This window comes from Somniosus microcephalus, chromosome 3 (genome assembly GCF_052327205.1).
Source record: "Somniosus microcephalus isolate GS21.2 chromosome 3, FLI_Smic_1.0, whole genome shotgun sequence".
Classification (NCBI taxonomy): Eukaryota; Metazoa; Chordata; class Chondrichthyes; order Squaliformes; family Somniosidae; genus Somniosus; species Somniosus microcephalus.
Window position 1 is genome coordinate 292,882,666 of NC_140989.1, and position 17,451 is coordinate 292,900,116.

Below are 17,451 nucleotides of genomic sequence, written 5' to 3' on the forward strand. Positions count from 1 at the left end.
CACAACTCAGGCGGTGATGGATTTCAGAATCAATGTCAGCTTTGGAGGATAAATGGCTACCAAGATATGGAAAGGTGTTGACATTTTCAAGGGTGTTATTATCAACCTTTATAGAGGGAGGAGTTGCAAGCCGATTAGGTGATGGCTGGTGGAGCACCTGGGTTTTCTTTATATTCATGGTGAGGCCCAGAAGTTTGTAGGCTCTGGAAAAAGCATTCAAGGTATTTTGTAGATCATGCTCGGAAAGAGCTGTGATGGCGTTATCATCTGCATACTGTAACTCCATAATGGTAGTGATGGAGACTTTGCTCTTGGCCTTAAGCCTGTTGAGATTGAAAAGTCGGCCATCAGTACGGTAAAGGATTTGAATTCCGGTGGGCAGATCATTGCCGATGAGATGGAGGATAACTGAGATGAACACTGCAAAAAGGGTTGGAGCAATGATGCAGCCCTGTTTTACTCCCGTCTCAACTGTAAAGGGCTCTGAAATAGAACCGCTGCTGCCGAGAACTGCTGCGGACATGTTGTCATGTAGCAGCCTCAGAACTAAGATGAATTTATCGGGGCAACCAAGCTTAGACAAGATATGCCATAAAGTCTGGCGGTGGACGGTGTCAAAAGCTTTAGTTAAGTCTATGAAAGCTATGAACAGTGGTTGCTTTTGTTCACGGCATTTCTCCTGTAATTGACGTGCTGTGAAGATCATATCAGCTGTTCCTCTGGATGGTCGGAAACCACACTGCGACTCCGGAAGCACCTCCTCAGATAACGGCAAAAGTCTGTTAGCAAGGACACGGGCAAGCACTTTTCCTGTGGAAGAAAGAAGGGAGATACCTCGGTAGTTACCACACACCAACTTTCCCCCCTTTTTAAAGATAGTAACAATCAAAGCGTCTCTGAGATCTTGTGGAATTTCTTCCTGCTGCCATATTTTTAGGAGGAAGGCATGTATGTGTGTCAGGAGCTCAGGGCCACCTTTTTAAAGAATTTCTGCTGGAATCCCATCTGAGCCAGCACCTTTGTTGTTTTTCATGGACCTGATGGCATTCTGCACTTCTACAATGCTTGGGGGTGCCCCCATTTCCTCCCTTTCTGGTCTCTGCGGTAATTGATTGATGGACTCCAGATCTGCACTACTCTGTCGGTTGAGCAGTTCTTGAAAATGCTCCCTCCATCTTGTGTCAATTGCCTCCTTGTCCTTGAGCAGAGTTAAACCGTCCTTAGAGCGTAAGGGGTTTAAGCCATGGTAGCTTGGTCCGAAAACTGCCTTGGTGGCACTGAAGAAGCCTCTGGAGTCCCTAGTATCAGCCATACGTTGTATTTCTAGGGACTTTTGAGACCACCAGTTGTTCTTCATCTCCCTTATTCTCTGCTGGACATCTGCCTTAACTCTAAGCCTTCATGAGCCTCTCTTTTGGCCTTGCTGCTGATGTTTTGCCAGGCACAGAAGTTTTCCTTTTCCTTTCTATGAGCTGCTCAATTTCTGAGTCGTTCTCATCAAACCAGTCCTGATGATTTCTGGACTTGAAACCGAGTATGTTCTGGGAGGTGTTGAGAATAGTGGCTTTCAGCAGTTCCCAATGTTCTCCAGTGTCATGTGGGTATTCCTTTGGAAGACTTTGCCTGATGGAATCCTGAAAGCACTGCTGTATGGCAGTGTCCTCAAGACATTCAATGTTTAATTTTGGCCGGAACTGCTTCTTCTGAGCATGTATCTTGGGCTTTAGTTTGAGGGGCATAGTTGCTCGGATAAGGTGATGATCTGTCCAGCAGTCATCAGTGCTGAACATGGCCCTAGTGACCAGAACATCACGACGATCCCTTGCCCGTACAATGACATAGTCAATGAGATGCCACAATTTTGAGCGGGGGTGCCTCCAGGAGGCTTTGTACTTGTTTTTTTGTCGGAAGAAAGTGTTTGTGATTATGAGGTTGTGCTCAGCACATTTAGTGAGAAGAAGTAGTCTGTTTGAGTTGGACTTTCCGATGCCCTCTTTTCCTATGGTGCCTTTCCATAGTTGGTAATCCCGACCAACCCTGGCATTGAAGTCCTCAAGAAGAATGACTTTATCGTCTTTTGGGATACCAGACAAGATTTTATCCAGGTCAGCATAGAAGATCTCCTTTACTTCATCTAGCGAATCCAGGGTGGGAGCATAAGCACTATTACCATCTGATTGTTGGATATTACCACCCCATCATCAGCAAATTGATAGAAGGTGTCATCGACAGTACTATCAAGTGGCACTTACTCCCCAATACCCTGCTCACCGCTGCTCAGTTTGGGTTCCGCCAGGACTACTCGGCTCCAGACCTCATTACAGCCTTGGTCCAAACATGGACAAAAGAGCTCAATTCCGGAGGTGAGTTGAGTGACTGCCCTTGACATCAAGGCAGCATTTAATCGAGTGTGGCATCAAGGAGCCCTAGTAAAACTGAAGTCAATGGGAATCAGGGGGGAAACTCTCCACTGGCTGGAGTCATACCTAGCACAAAGGAAGGTGGTTGTTGGAAGCCAATCATCACAGCCCCAGGACATTGCTGCAGGAGTTCCTCAGGGCAGTGCCCTAGGCCCAACCATCTTCAGCTGCTTCATCAATGACCTTCCCTCCAACATAAGGTAATGAGTGGGGATGTTCGCTGATGACTGCACAGTGTTCAGTGCCATTCGCAACTCCTCATAATGAAGCAGCCCATGCCCACATGCAGCAAGATCTGGACAACATTCAGGCTTGGGCTGATAAGTGGCAAGTAACATTTGCACCACACAAATACCAGGCAATGACTCTCCAACAAGCGAGAGTCTAACCACCACTCCTTGACATTCAACGGCATTACCATCACCGAATCCCCCACCATCAACATCCTGGGGTCACCATTGACCAGAAACCTAACTGGACCAGCTACATACTGTGGCAACAAGAGCAGGTCAGAGGCTAGTTATTCTGCAGCAAGTGTCTCCCCTCCTGACTCCCCAAAGCCATTCCACCATCTACAAGGCACAAGTAAGGAGTGTGATGGAATAATCTCCACTTGCCTGGATGAGTGCAGCTCCAACAACACTCAAGAAGCTCAACACCATCCAGGACAAAGCAGCCAGCTTGATTGGCACCCGATTCACCACCTTAAACATTCACTCCCTCCACCACCGGCGTACCGTGGCTGCAGTGTGTACCATCTACAAGATGCACTGCAGCAACTCGCCAAGGATTCTTTGGCAGCACCTCCCAAGCCTGCGACCACTACCACCTTGAAGGACCAGGGCAGCAGGCACATGGGAACACCACCGCCTCCAAATCACACACCATCCTGAGTTGGAAGTATATCATCGTTCCTTCATTGTCGCTGGATCAAAATCCTGGAACTCCCTCCCTAACAACACTATACCTCACCACACGGACTGCAGCGGTTCAAGAAAGCAGCTCACCACCACCTTCTCAAGGGCAACTGGGGATTGGCAATAAATGATGGCCTTGCCAGCGATGCCCACATCCCATGAATGAATTAAAAAAAACTCAATCTCTCCTCGTAGGACAGCCCACTCCTCCCAGGAATTAATTTAGTGAACCTTTGATGCATCCCCTCGAAGGCAAGTATATCTTTCCTTAGGGAAGACCAAAACTGTACACAGTACTCCAGGTGTGGTCTCATCAAAGTCCTATATAATTGCAGCATGACTTACTCTTTATTACAAGGGGTTGAAGTATATAAGACTAAATACCATTTGCCTTCCTAATTACTTGCTGTACCTGCGTGTTAACTTAGTGTTTTGTGTACAAGGACACCCAAATCACCCAAACAGCAACATTTAATAGTTTTGAAAAAATATTCTGTTTTTCTAAATAACAGAAAATGCTGGAAAAACTCAGCAGGCCAGGCAACATCCGTGGAGAGAGAAATAGAGTCAACGTTTCAGGTCGAAACCCTTTGTCAAGACTGTAAAAGCACAGGAAATGAAACAGGTTAAAAGGCTGTGCTGGGAGAGAACAAAGGAGAAGTGAAGAGACATTAAGAGGTATTCAAAACAAGACGAGATGGTGATAGGACTAGTGGAGACAAAAGACAGCTCTAGATTAGGTGTGAAATGCGCTGGCAGAATGGGAGACAGCTGCCATGTGGGAGAGAAAAAAAGGGGGGTGGGGAAAGGGCCAAAACAAAGGTGTGGATAAAAAATAAGTAAAAATGTAATGGGGGGCTGAGGTTATGATCTGAAATTGTTGAACTCGATATTGAGTCCGGAAGGCTGTAAAGTGCCTAATCGGAAGATGAGGTGCTGTTCCTCGAGCTTACGCTGAGCTTCCATGGAACAATGCAAGCTCCCGAGTACAGTGAGGTCTGAGTGGGAATGGGGCGGTGAATTAAAATGACAGGTGACCGGAAGCTCGGGGTCATCCTTACAGACGGTTTTTCTATTCTTCCTACCAACAACAACTTGTATTTATATAGCACCATTAACATAGTAAAACGTCCCAAGGCGATTCACAGGAGCGTTATAAAACAAAATACCAAAGTGAATAACCTCACATTTCTCCACATTATACTCCATCTGTGCCCTTCTTGCTCACTCACTTAACCTGTCTAAATCCTTTGGCAGACTGTGTCCTCCTCATAGCTCACCTACCAAAGGTGTGCCCATCTTTCCCACAACTCTGTTTGAATGAGGTGAGCAAGGGGACCCGAGCAGGACTGGAACTAAGAATGTTCCATATATCCCATGAACAGGCAAGCATAATTACGATCCATACGGGTTCCCATAGCAACACCTTTAATTGGAGGAAGTGAGGAGTCAAAAGAGAAGTTGTTCTAAGTTCAGCCAGGCGGAGGTGGATGGAGACTGGTTGGGCCTCCATTTAAGAAAGAAGCGGAGAGCCCTCAGGCTATCCTGGTGGTGGGGGATGGAGGTGTCGCGGGATTGGACATCCATGGTGAAAAGGAGACGGTTAGGACCAGGAAACTGTTAAAATGGCAGAAGGCATTAGAAGAGTTGCTGATGTAGGTGGAAAGAGACTGGACAAGGGGAGAACAAATAGAATCCGAGATAGGAAGAAATCAGTTCTGTGGGGCAAGAACAGGCTGAAACACTGGGTCTACCAAGACAATCCTGTTTGTGGATCTTGGGTAGGAGGTAGAAGCAGGCTGTGTGGGGTTGGGGGACTATGGGGTTGGCGGCTGTGGAGGGAAGATCTCCAGAGGAGATGAAGTGAGTGTCTTGGAAACGATGGTTTGATGTTTGGTAATGGGGTCATGGTCCAGGGGGAGGTAGGAGGAGGTGTCACAGTTGGCATTTAGTCTCCGCAAGGTCGAGGTCGCTTCGTCAAACAACAACAGCACCACCCTTGTCAGCAGATTTAATGAGCATGTTAGGATTGAATCTGTGAGAACAGAGTGCTGCAAGTTCAGAGGGAGGTAGGTTAGAGTGAGAGGGGAGAAAAGAAATTAAGACGGCCGATGTTACACCGGCAGGTCCCAATGAAAAGACCTAAAGAGGGTAAGAGGCCAGAGGCAAGGGTCCAGGTGGAATGAGAATTTTGAAGATGGGAGAAAGCATCTGCTGTGTTGGGGAGGGGGGAGGCACCCGGCCAAAGAAGTGGGTGCAGAGGCGAAGGAAGAGCTCAGCGTCATGCCAAGCTCAAAATACGTTGAGGTGGGGGTGTAAGGGGATGAAGCGGAGGCCTTTGCTGAGGACTGATCGTTCGGGGTCAGAGTGAATAGTGAAAACATGGCAAGGGGTGAGATTGGAAGAAGGAATGGGGTCAGAGGAAAGTGAAGGGGAGGAAGGTTCCCGAGAGGTGTTGATATCCAAGAGTTGTTGAGGCCTGCGATCCTTGACACCTGAAAGGAAGAAAAAAAGTTTTTTGTTAAAGCGCCGAATGAACTGAAGGATGAAATGGAACTGCAGACCAGGAGAGCTTTGAAATTGAGTGATTCCGTGCTGCTGAAGAGAGAGGTTGAGAGTGTTCATGTGGCAGCACATGGCATTGAGTGTGAATCTCGATGCAGCAAGAGCAGTGGTTCGAGGAACGCTGAATATCTTGGAGATATCTGTAATCACAGGTGGATCCGAAACATGAAAGGTAGAATTTCAGTTGGAATCCACGTGGATTAAGTCGGAGCCGGTGACAGTTACGGAGGAAAGAGATGTGGCGGTGAGAGAGTTTTGGTAGATACCTGATCAAACACAAGAAGGGTAACAGAAAGCAATGAAGATAAACAAGGTGAAAGAGAAACAGAAATCCCATCAGAACTTCTTCAAGGTGGGCATTCTTGGAAGAGAAGTGGCAGTGAATTAAACACCAATATGAAACCAAACTCCTGCAAAGCAGTCACCCAATCTGCATTTGGTCTCCCCAATTTAGGGGAGACTGAATAGTGAGCAGCGAATACAGTATACTAAATTGAAAGAACCTCTGTCCCCCTTTGTTTTGGACAGCAGCTGTTGCTGATGATTCTGCCATTACCATTTACACCTCCTCTAGACCCATCTTTTGTTTCTTTACTTGCACCATCATCCTTTTGTCATTTAATCTCTCCTGCCTTCCACCCTATCACAGACCTTCGTTTTTGTTCTTCCCTCCCCTCTCCGCTTTTCCAGCCTCTGTACTTGCTTAAAATCTGTTACATTTGCATCTCTAACTTTTTTCAGTTCTGACAAAAGGTCATCAACTTGAAACATTAACTCTGTTTCTCTCTCCACAGATGCTGACTGACCTGCTGAGTATTTCCAGCATTTTCTGTTTTTATTTCAGATTTCCAACATCCGCAGTATTTTGCTTTTGTGTTAAAAATTAAGGCCTTCGGAATATGACAGAAAACAGGTAGAACTTTTTCAACCAGAGCGCAATAGGCTTGTGGAATTGATTACCGTGAAGTTCAAGAGTCAATTAGATGCATTTCTGGAGAGCGATAAGGGATCGAGATATATGATCTGATAAGGTGGCACGTAGGTAGTGGCTTGTCGAGCATTATAGACTTCTTTTTACAACAAACTGAACTTAAATTAGAAACTACATGGACAAATAAATGTTTCTAGTAAATAGACATGTGGCACTGGTTATTCACCACTAATATAGTAATCCTTTCCAGCAAAGGAGGATTTAAACACCAAAATAAAAAGCATAACCAGATTATTTATTCCAATACATTAAAAATTCTGTACATGTCACGGATTCAGTTTTTATATCTTCAGAAACGTGCAGTTATAAGTCATGAAACATTTTAAAGATCACAATTGTCTGGAAACACCTAGCTGTGAAAACCATACTCCAATAATAAATCATTGGTGATGAAAACATGGAATTTTACTCCATGTATTATACAGCATTGTTTTCTCAGAATTGCAGTTAATTTTCCATCTTTGATATAACTTATCGGAGAGTAATATAGCACACAATGCACTGTGATAACTGGACTTAGACTGCACATTAGAAAGAATAAATTATAAAACCAGACGATATTACAATACTCAAGTAACCTGGGAGTTATGCTGCAGCGTGTAATCATCTTTTGCTTTTTTATTGATATAGAATATTTTTCCACCCTTTTGAGTTTGTGGAACTTATAAACAGCATCAGAAATAATGGAACTCACTAATTAACCCAAAAGGTTGGATAGGCAGCAGAGTGTCTTTAAAATCTGCAAATTAATATTCAGTATACCCAAGTTAATAAAAGCCAGGAATAACAGAATAAAATGTTAGGGATGCCATAATGTTACAATGGATCACAAATCAGGATAATCTATTGGATCTTAACCATGGTAGTAGATAATAGCAACAAAAAATTTCAATAACACTCAATTTTAGTTTATTCACTGGTCCTCATCAATTCCCAGTTCAAAAGTATGTGCATTTGACATTCCCATGCTTCCATCACTGTGGCTCTGTCACTACACCGTGGTTCCAGTACTTCCCCGTCACTCAGTACCTCCCATCTATCCTTCCTCCCTTCCCCCCCCCCCCCAAATAAAACCTTATTTGGTTGATAATAGAAACTCAAAACAGGGAAATCACAGTGCCAAACCTGCACTTTATACCTGGAGAATTCTAAATAAAACAATGTTTATCACAAGTTTAGGCAAAAGGACTTTTTTCCCATCCTACTTCTGGTGCGAGTATCTACTGGTTTATTTTTCATGTTATTTTCTCCCACCCTCCCCGTCACATACTAGATCCATGCCTGACAAAACAAGTGGATGACCCATTCCAAAGTCTTACTTTATGCTACTTGAAGCATCTGCAAAGATGTGCACAAGATTAGTCCCATGATGATTTTAATTGTGGTCTCCCCTAGTGGGAAAGCCATTCACTTAGTGCTTCTCCATAGAAACATGGCTGAGACCAGTAAGTCAGTGAGGTGACCAATTATGGATGCAAACTAGGTCAAACCACACTGTGGCACCAGGTATTAACTCCCTAGATCCAGCAAGTTAGTCAGTAAGTTAAGTAAAAAGCAGCAACAGAAAAATCTAATTATATTATTTTTAATGGTAAATACAAATAGGAAAATACAATTTGACTTAAATGAAAATCACTCAATCAAAATGAATCATAACTAAATAATTTGAACAAGTCTTTAATAGCAACAATGGTTACTAATTTTATGTAAATTTCTCAGTTTTTATAAAAATCCTAAAAACAATTTAAAGAAAGCAAGCACAAATGCGCAGGGTTTTGAACTATATTTATTTGTACAAAGCACATTTGGTAAACAACTTTATGCTAGTTTTTCATCATACCAATACCACAAGATACTGATATATTTATCAGATACATTTTTTTCTTTTTAAAACTCTAATTATCCAATTTAACATTTTCATATCATGACATCCCTATTCATTGCTTCATGCTCCCATTTTTGTTGGCATAGACAAAAGATTCCAATTATCTGTGAAATGTTAATTTTACACAATCTTTCAAGTAGAGTACTTTAAAACTCCCTGCAATTAACTGGTCATGTCTAAGACTTGAAGGGAATTGCAAACCTTACAAGGTCAGCAGTCATGAATAAGACGAGTAAATCAATTACAAGTAAGAAATGTCACGTAACTCGGGCTATAAGTGAGTCACATTACTCTGTTCCACGAGTGAGGTAGCCTTCAGACAGTTCTCACTTGGATAGTCCTACTTCGACTTTAAACATGGTTATACAAGCATTAAAGTTAAAAAGGAGTAGGATTTTTTTGAAAGAAAAACTGATTTGTGTGGTTATATACAGTGCATTCATTAAATTGGAACAATTCTCTTCACCAAAAAGCTAGTGCTTAAATGAACAGCAATTCCAAAACGTCTTGGGAATATTATATTAGTTTTTTTTTAACTCTTTTTTATACAAAAAATACTTTAAAACTGTGTAGATTGTGAATTCTGAGTGTGACAATGTTTGCATCAGCTGCAGTCTAGCTGTGTATTTGACACAAAGAACAAGTCTTTCCCACGTGGAAAAGGTTAGGAATCATCACCGTATTCAACAGGAACTGACTGGCCACTTTTGGTCACTTGTCTTCTCACCAGATAGGAGGGAAAATCATCATCAGGCATGGCTAAACAATGCAGTACTACACTACAGCCAAACAGACCTCAAGGTCTTACTGGAAGTTCCATGCAATTCCAGTTGAAGCAATGGGATATTTCTAATATCCCATATGTGAGTATCACCACTTTGAAACCTTGCTGATAACTGTGTATGCACAATCATGTTTATACAGTAATTGTTCAATTACGTTCAAAAAACTACATTTCCCTTTTAGAATCATGTAATGCTAATTAAAACATAAGGTTTAACTTAACTTGAAATTGCAGAACATTAATCTTTACCTTTCTGAACAACCATCATACAGTCAGCGCGATAAATGTTGCCTCTTGCGCTTGTGGGTTACTCGTTCAGAACCTACCTTCTCTTTTTGCCAACACTTGTAAAACTAAATTAATGTAGCATTAATAAAATAGTGTTTTAAAAATATTAAGACACTGAATGGGCACCCAAAAGTAGGGGTACAAATAAATATCAAAATAGTAATAGCGTACCAATTCTGGAAAAAATTAAGAAGCAATTTGTCTTTAGTAATTAACTGGTATGCATATTGTAATAATATTTTTTTCTCTTTTCATTTAGCCAATTACAGCAAAATGCCTTCCGTCTAATTTTCTAGCAACCAAATTATTTAATCATTGATATATGTATGTACATTTTCATGAAAAAGCAGAAGTTCTTAAATGGGTTATTTTTCAAATAGAACATCTTGAATTTAAGGTCAGGAATTTAATAAAGGGATTTATCCAAATCAAAGAAAAAGCTGTATAGTCTATTTCTGTAAGACTTTCCACTCTTCAATTTAGGAATGTTCCAGAGTTTCTCCAAATGATATCTTTGTATCACCAAGGAAGAAAGAAGTCAAACTTTTGGAGCGGAAAAAAAGAGCACACAGCATCTAACACTCTCTTCTGTTAGACCCACAATAACCAGGCAGCCAGATCAAAGTTCAGGGAACCGGCTGGGGTCTTCGCTATAGTCACTTGGAATATTGAAGATAGAGTCGTCAAACCCGTCGTATCGGAATTCCTGAAATGTCACAGTGGCAGTGATGGTTGGAAATACAGGTATGTCTAGACAATAGGAGACACAATCAGATTAGTGCATGGTGTTCATTCCAGATTCAGATTATTTAAGTTCATAGAATAGTACAGCACAGAAGGAGGCCATTCGGCCCATCAAGTCTGCGCCGGCTCTTTCGAAGAGTTGGTCCCACTCCCCTGCTCTTTCCCCATGTCCCTGTAATTTTTTCTCCTTCAAGTGTTTATCCAATTCCCTTTTGAAGACTACTGTTGAATCTGTTTCCACCACCCTATCAGATAGAGCATTCCAAATACTAACCACTCATTGTGTAAAAATGTTTTTCTTCATGTTGCTTCTGGTTCTTTTGTCAATCACCTTTAATCTGTGCCCTCTCTTTATCGACCCTTCAGCTATTGGAAACCGTTTCTCTTTATTTACTCTATCCAACTCCTTCATGATTTTAAACACCTCTACCAAATCTCCTCTTGGCATTCTCTGCTCCAAGAAGAACAACCCCAGCTTCTCCAGACTATCCACATAACTGTCATCCCTCATCCCTGGAACCATTCTATAAATCTCTTCTGTACCCTCTCCAAAGCCTTCACACGTCCTTCCTAAAGTGTGGTGCCCAGACTTGGACACAATACTCCAGCTGGGGCCAAACCAGTGTTTAATATAAGTTTAGCATAACTTCCTGGCTTTTGTACTCTATGCCTCTATTTATAAAGCCCAGGATTCGATGGGGGAAAAATTCGGTTGGCTTGCGCCTCCCGTTAGCGCCTTAAGAGGGTGCTAATGGGGCGCAAAGCAACTAGTGCCCGTGCGTGGTGATGTTTGCGCTGCTCATGAAATTGACTAGACATTTTGCGCCGGCGCTAAACACTACCGCCACGATCTCCTGTGCCCGTAGATCGTGACATCAGTCGAGCGTGCAATGCCCCGGACCAGTTATTGAGTGGCGTCCCCTGTCTTACCGCCTGCCGCTAGCAACGACAGGTTGAGGGGTGCGTTTTGCAGTCGGGAAGGGACTGGGGGAGCGCTATTTAAAGGCGACTGCTTCCTGCCTTTTTTTGTCGGCAAAATCTTTCCGCCACGCATTCTGAGCGAGAGAGAGAGAGACTGCAGGAGATATTCAAAGCTGTGTTGAGGAGTTTTGGGTATGGAGCAGCACTTTACAGGTTCTTTTTGATTTGATCTTCCTTGCATCGATTTAGAAGAGACTATGGGGGCTGCACTCTGAGCTCTTTCCCTGGGCCTCTCCATTGTTCTTTCCAACAGATTTGATGTACAGGTCTCTCCAGACCAAGATTCAAGGCTGCAATAAGCAGGGTGTGGATGGAGAGCAAGATCGACCCTCCCTTTAAGAACTGGCCAGCGCCAGTGTGTCTGTGTTCCATTGCTGACTGACATCACATGAGCTTCGCCAGCGCTGAGGTAGCGCCTCGCTCCTCGGCGTTAGCACCTTGAGAGGTGTGTAGCACCTGATTTAGCACTCCAATCACCTCCAGGGGCGATAGAAGCCAAGTTTGCAGTCGGAGGTGATAATTAGCGCCAGGCGCTAAACTTTGCGCCCGGCCGATAATTGTGCCCCAAACGGGGCGATACCGAATTTCTCCCCCCATATGTTTGATTAACTGCATTGTTAACATATCCTGTCACCTTCAAAGATTTGTTCATAAGCACCCATAGGTCTCTGTTCTTGCAGCCCCTTTAAACTTGTACAATTTAGTATGTATTGTCTCTCCTCATTCTTCCTACCAAAATCTATCACCTCACACTTTTCTGCACTGAATTTCATCTGCCATGTGTCTGCCCATTCCACCAGCCTATGTCCTCTTGAAGTCTATTACTATATTCCTCACTGTTTACTACACTTTCCAAGTTTCATGTCATCTGCAAATTTGTTCACTTCTACTAGAATGTTTGGTAAGTATTAAATGTTTTAAGGGCAACCAAATTATTTCTATATTACTATTTTGTATAGAAACATAGAAAAATAGGAGCAGGAGTAGGCCATTCGGCCCTGCTCCGCCATTCAATATGATCATGCTGATCCTCTATCTCATTCTTCTAAACCCAATCTCTCCTCATACGACAGTCCTGCCATCCCAGGAATCTGTCTGGTGAATGTATTGATTTCTTTGTGGGTTCAATGACGAGACATTTATGAAAGAGAATTACTTTTAATCTAAAGCTTGTTCAACTCTTTTATACAGCTTTTACAGGAGACACGATGCTTGTGATGCATCTAGAACGAAACCGAAACTAAACCCACTGCCTTGCTTCTCTCGGTCACATGCCCTCTGCTGGTCAGGCACAAGCAATCAATACATGCAAACATGCTATTAAGGCATCATAATCGAACAGGCAAATGCCATCTCTATTTGCTGATATCATTACAGTGAACATTCGCTGCAATCTCTCTATGGCAAGTATATCCTTTCTTAGGTAAGGAGATCAAAACTGCACACAGTACTCCAGGTGTGGTCTCACCAAGACCCTGTATAAATGGAGTAAGATATTCCTTGCTCCTGTACTCAAATCCTCTTTCAATGAAGGCCAACATACCATTTGCCTTCCTAACTGCTTGCTGCATCTGCATGTTTGATTTCAGTGACTGGTGTACAAGGACACCCAGGTCCCTCTGTACATCAACATTTCTATCACCATTTAAATAATACTCTGCCTTTCTGTTTTTCCTACCAAAGTCGATAACTTCACATTTATCCACGTTATACTGCATCTGCCATGTATTTGCCCACTCACTCAACTTGTCTAAATCGCCTTGAAGCCTCTTTGTATCTGCCTCACAACTCACAATCCCACCTAGTTTCGTGTCGTCAGCAAACTTGGAAATATTACATTTAGTTCCCTCATCCAAATCATTAATATATATTGGGGCAGTAATTCCTCCCCAAACGTGAGAGTACGGAAGGGGTACTCACGCGTCTGGCTGGAGGAAATGCTGGTTTTCAGCATGCACAGCGCATGCGCTGAAAACCGGCATTTCCTCTCCTCTAACCCAAGAGGCTAGCGCGTGCGCTGTAGGGGGCAGTGCGTGCGTCTTGGATTTCCTCTGTTTTGGGGGATTTGCGCATGTGTAAAGGCCTCCGGTCTTTACGCTTGTAAAAAGCACACGTAAGTATTTATTTTTACAGGTAAGCGGTGTTTTAGTGCAATTTAGAATTTTTTTCCCCCACAGGTTTATTATTTTAAAGAATCTACAATAAGGTAAGTTTAGTTTTAGACCCTTTTTATTAAAAAATTATTTTTTTCAAAAAAAAATTATTGTTTAAATTATTTTTTTAAAAACTTATTTATACTTAATTTAATGATTGGGATGTTTTTTAAAATTTTATTTAAAGTTTAAGTAGTGTTTTGTGGTGCAGTACTTCTCATGAGTTTGACAGTTCTTACTCTCAAACTTATGAATGAAGTTTCCCCTCCCCTGATTGGCTGAACAGTGCTCACCTGATCCCAGCCGGCACATCGCACTAACTACGCCGCTGGATCAGGTTAGCACAGTGCGCCGACATCAGAACCGGGCCACTGACAGGAAATCCACCGCGGGCCAGGTTTCAGATGTCGGCGCGCCGGATAAGTGCACATCGGGGGCTTGCACGCGCGGCAAGCCCCCGACACCAAGTTCTGGGCTATTGTGAATAGCTGGGGCCCAAGCACTGATCCCTGTGGTACCCCACTGGTCACCGTCTGCCACCCTAAAAAAGACCCATTTATTCCTACTCTCTGTTTCCTGTCTGTTAACCAATTTTCAATCCATGCAAGTATATTACCCCCAATCCCATGTGCTTTAATTTTGCACACTAACCTCTTCTGTGGGACTTTATCAAAGGCCTTCTGAAAATCCAAATACACCACATCCACTGGTTCTCCCATATCTATTCTACCAGTTACATCCTCAAAAAACTCCAGTAGGTTTGTCAAACACAATTTCCCTTTCATAAATCCATGCTGATTTTTCTAAGTGTCCTGTTGATATTTTCTAAGTGTCCTGTTATCACATCCTTTATAACAGACTCTAGCATTTTCCTTACTACTGATGTTAGTAGTTCCGCTTTCTCTCCCTCCTTTTTTAAATAGTGGGGTTACATTTGCCACCCTCCAATCTGCAGGAACTGTTGCATAATCTATAGAATTTTGGAAGATTACAACCAATGCATCCACTATTTCCATGGCTACCTCTTTTAGTACTCTGGGATGCAGATTATCAGGCCCTGGGGATTTATCAGCTTTCAGTCCCATTAATTTCTCCAGCACTATTTTTTTACTAATACTAATTTCCTTTAATTCCTCCTTCTCACTAGACCCTTGGTTCCCTAGCATTTCTGGGATGTTATTTGTGTCCTCTTCTGTGAAGACAGAACAAAAGTATTTGTTTAATTGCTCTGCCATTTCCTTGTTCTCCATTATAAATTCTCCCATTTCTGACTGTAAGGGACCTACATTTATCTTCACTAATTTTTTTTTTTTTTACATACTTGTAGAAGCTTTTACAGTCTGCTTTTATGTTCCTTGCAAGTTTACTATCATACTCTATTTTTCCTCTCTTAATCAATCTCTTGGTCCTTTTTTGCTGAACTCTAATCCTTGTTTTGAAATCCCTCCATGGCCTCGCCCCTTCCCATCTCTGTAACCTTCTCCAGCCCTGCAACCCTCCAAGATATCTGCACTGCCCCAATTCTGGCCTCTTGCGCATCCCCAATTTTAATCGCTCCACCATTGGCAGCCATGCTTTCAGCTGCTTAGGCCCTAGGCTTCCTTCCCTAAAGCTCTCAGTTTCGCTACTGCTTTCTCCTCCTTTAAGACACTCCTTAAAACTTATCTTTTTGACAAACGTTTTGGTCATGTGTCCTAATATCTGCTTTTGTGGCTGGGTGTCAAACTTTGTTTGAAAACACTCATGTGCAGTGCCTTGGGACGTTTTACAACTTTGGAGGCGCTGTATAAATGCAACTTGTTGTTACAGCCATCTGTGATTAAATCTGTAAGATTGGGGCTTAGCTCAAAGAGTGGCAGTTCACAGAAGGCAGACAGTCTATCTGTCTCTCAGTCCCAGAATGCCTATGATTTTGACAGCCAGCAGTAAAGGCTGTCTCTATTTCAAAGTCTGTACCAGTTTAGCTTCAAAGGATTAAGCTAGAGAAAGTAATCTTCTGCCATACAGTCCATGTTTAGAGAGAAATAAAGTTGTATCTTTATTATTTTCATAACCAAGAAGTAAACAGGGTTTCTGCCACACTTCTGATGAATTTATGGCATCTCAGTGGCAGGAAGTCGAGAAAATTCAAGGTTAACATCTAGCATAGAACCTCAAAAACTGTGACAGCATTATATAGGAAAGTACTCCTCCTCCTAGATTTTCCTTTTCCCTTAAGAAATTCCAAAGAACATACATCAGGTTGTAATGGTAGCGTAGTGGTAATGTCACTGGGCTAGTAATCTAGAGGCCTAGACTAATAATCCAGAGACGTTCAAATCCCACCACGGCAGCTGGGGAATTTAAATTCAGTTAATTAAATAAATCTGGAATAAAAAGCTAGCATCAGTAATGAAACTATCGGATTGTCTTAAAAACCCATCTGGTTCACTAATGTCCTTTAGGGAAGGAAATCTGGCGTCCTTACCTGGTCTGGCCTATATGTGACTCCAGACCCACAGCAATGTGGTTGACTCTTAACTGCCCTCTGAAATGGCCTAGCAAGTCACTCAGTTGTAACTAACCACTACGAAGCACAATAATATGAATAAAACTGGACAGACCACCCGGCATCGACCTCGGCACCGGTTATTGACACAGCAACGGCACACCCAGCAAAGTCCTCTTCACCAACATCTGGGAAGAGCTGTCCCAAAGTGGCCCTGGGAGTCCTCGACATTTGGTGAGTCCGGAACTCATGAAGTCTCATGGCTTCAGGTCAAGCATGGGCAAGGAAATCTCCTGCTGATTACCACCTACTGCCCTCTCTCAGCTGATGAATCAGTACTCCTCCATGTTGAACACCACTTGGAAGAAGCACTGAGAGTAGCAAGGGCACAGAATCTACTCTGGGTGGGGGACTTCAGTGTCCATCACCAAGTAGCACTGACCGAGTAGCTCTAGACCACTAAGTGTGAACATATCAGTGTCAGAATGCTATTCAACTGTGGTGATGGCATTACATCTGTATCCAGTCTCATGCTCAAGCATTTCTCCCCTTATCCCTCCCCCCCTCCAACCCTAAGGTCAAAAATGTGAACCTTGTCTACACACCCACCCCCCCAAAATCCAAGCATCTTGAAACTAACTGTAATACAACAATTGCCCAGGTGAGATCAGCTGATACAGCAACATTGAATTCAGGACCTACTGGCCTGTATGACTTAGCATTACACTCAAAAGTGCTTTTACCCAGGAGGCCACTGGGGAGCTGGGAAAGTATGATTAATTTTGCATATTTTCTCAGTTTATCTATGCTGCATCTTGGAAATGGGGGAAGAGCTTATCTGTGATGATGACTGGTGTGTATTTTGTCACTTAGACAGCCTGGATCTCTATTCTTTGGAATCAACTAAACAAAGGTGTAAAGTTAAATGTTTTATGCATTAATACTTGACATATTTTGACCAATATATTTATGTTTTCTGTTTGTAATGTTATTCTGAAGTTTTTCTCAAGTAAAACTATACCAGTTCCACTCCACCATCTCATTTGTGCAGGCTTGAATACAAGGAATGTGGAAACTCACATACAATGATCAACCAGACACATCAAATGGCACCCCTGCTCAAATCGATCATTCCGACTAATTTATTTGTAAAGAGAAAATTTCATGGAGTTTCATGCCCTGCCTCCTGGACGTAAGGCAACTAAAAGTTCAAAGGCAGCTGCAGAAATCAGAAA

The 17,451-nt window shown here is 42.7% G+C and overlaps 1 protein-coding gene across 2 annotated transcripts in view; it reads right to left on the reverse strand.

Annotated features, from left to right (window-relative positions):
- Positions 1-8,462: 8,462 nt before the first annotated feature.
- The window catches only part of ankrd13c (ankyrin repeat domain 13C), a 160,953-nt gene continuing 151,964 nt past the window's right edge, over positions 8,463-17,451 (reverse strand). The window contains exon 13 of one of the 2 annotated variants that reach the window (XM_085982781.1): positions 8,463-10,600. In XM_085982781.1, coding sequence (XP_085838907.1) covers positions 10,470-10,600 — 131 coding nt within the window. In that variant the 3' untranslated portion in view covers positions 8,463-10,469. Of the gene's footprint in view, positions 10,601-17,308; positions 17,436-17,451 lie in introns of those variants that run through there. The other variant, XM_085982782.1, reaches the window with a different exon arrangement.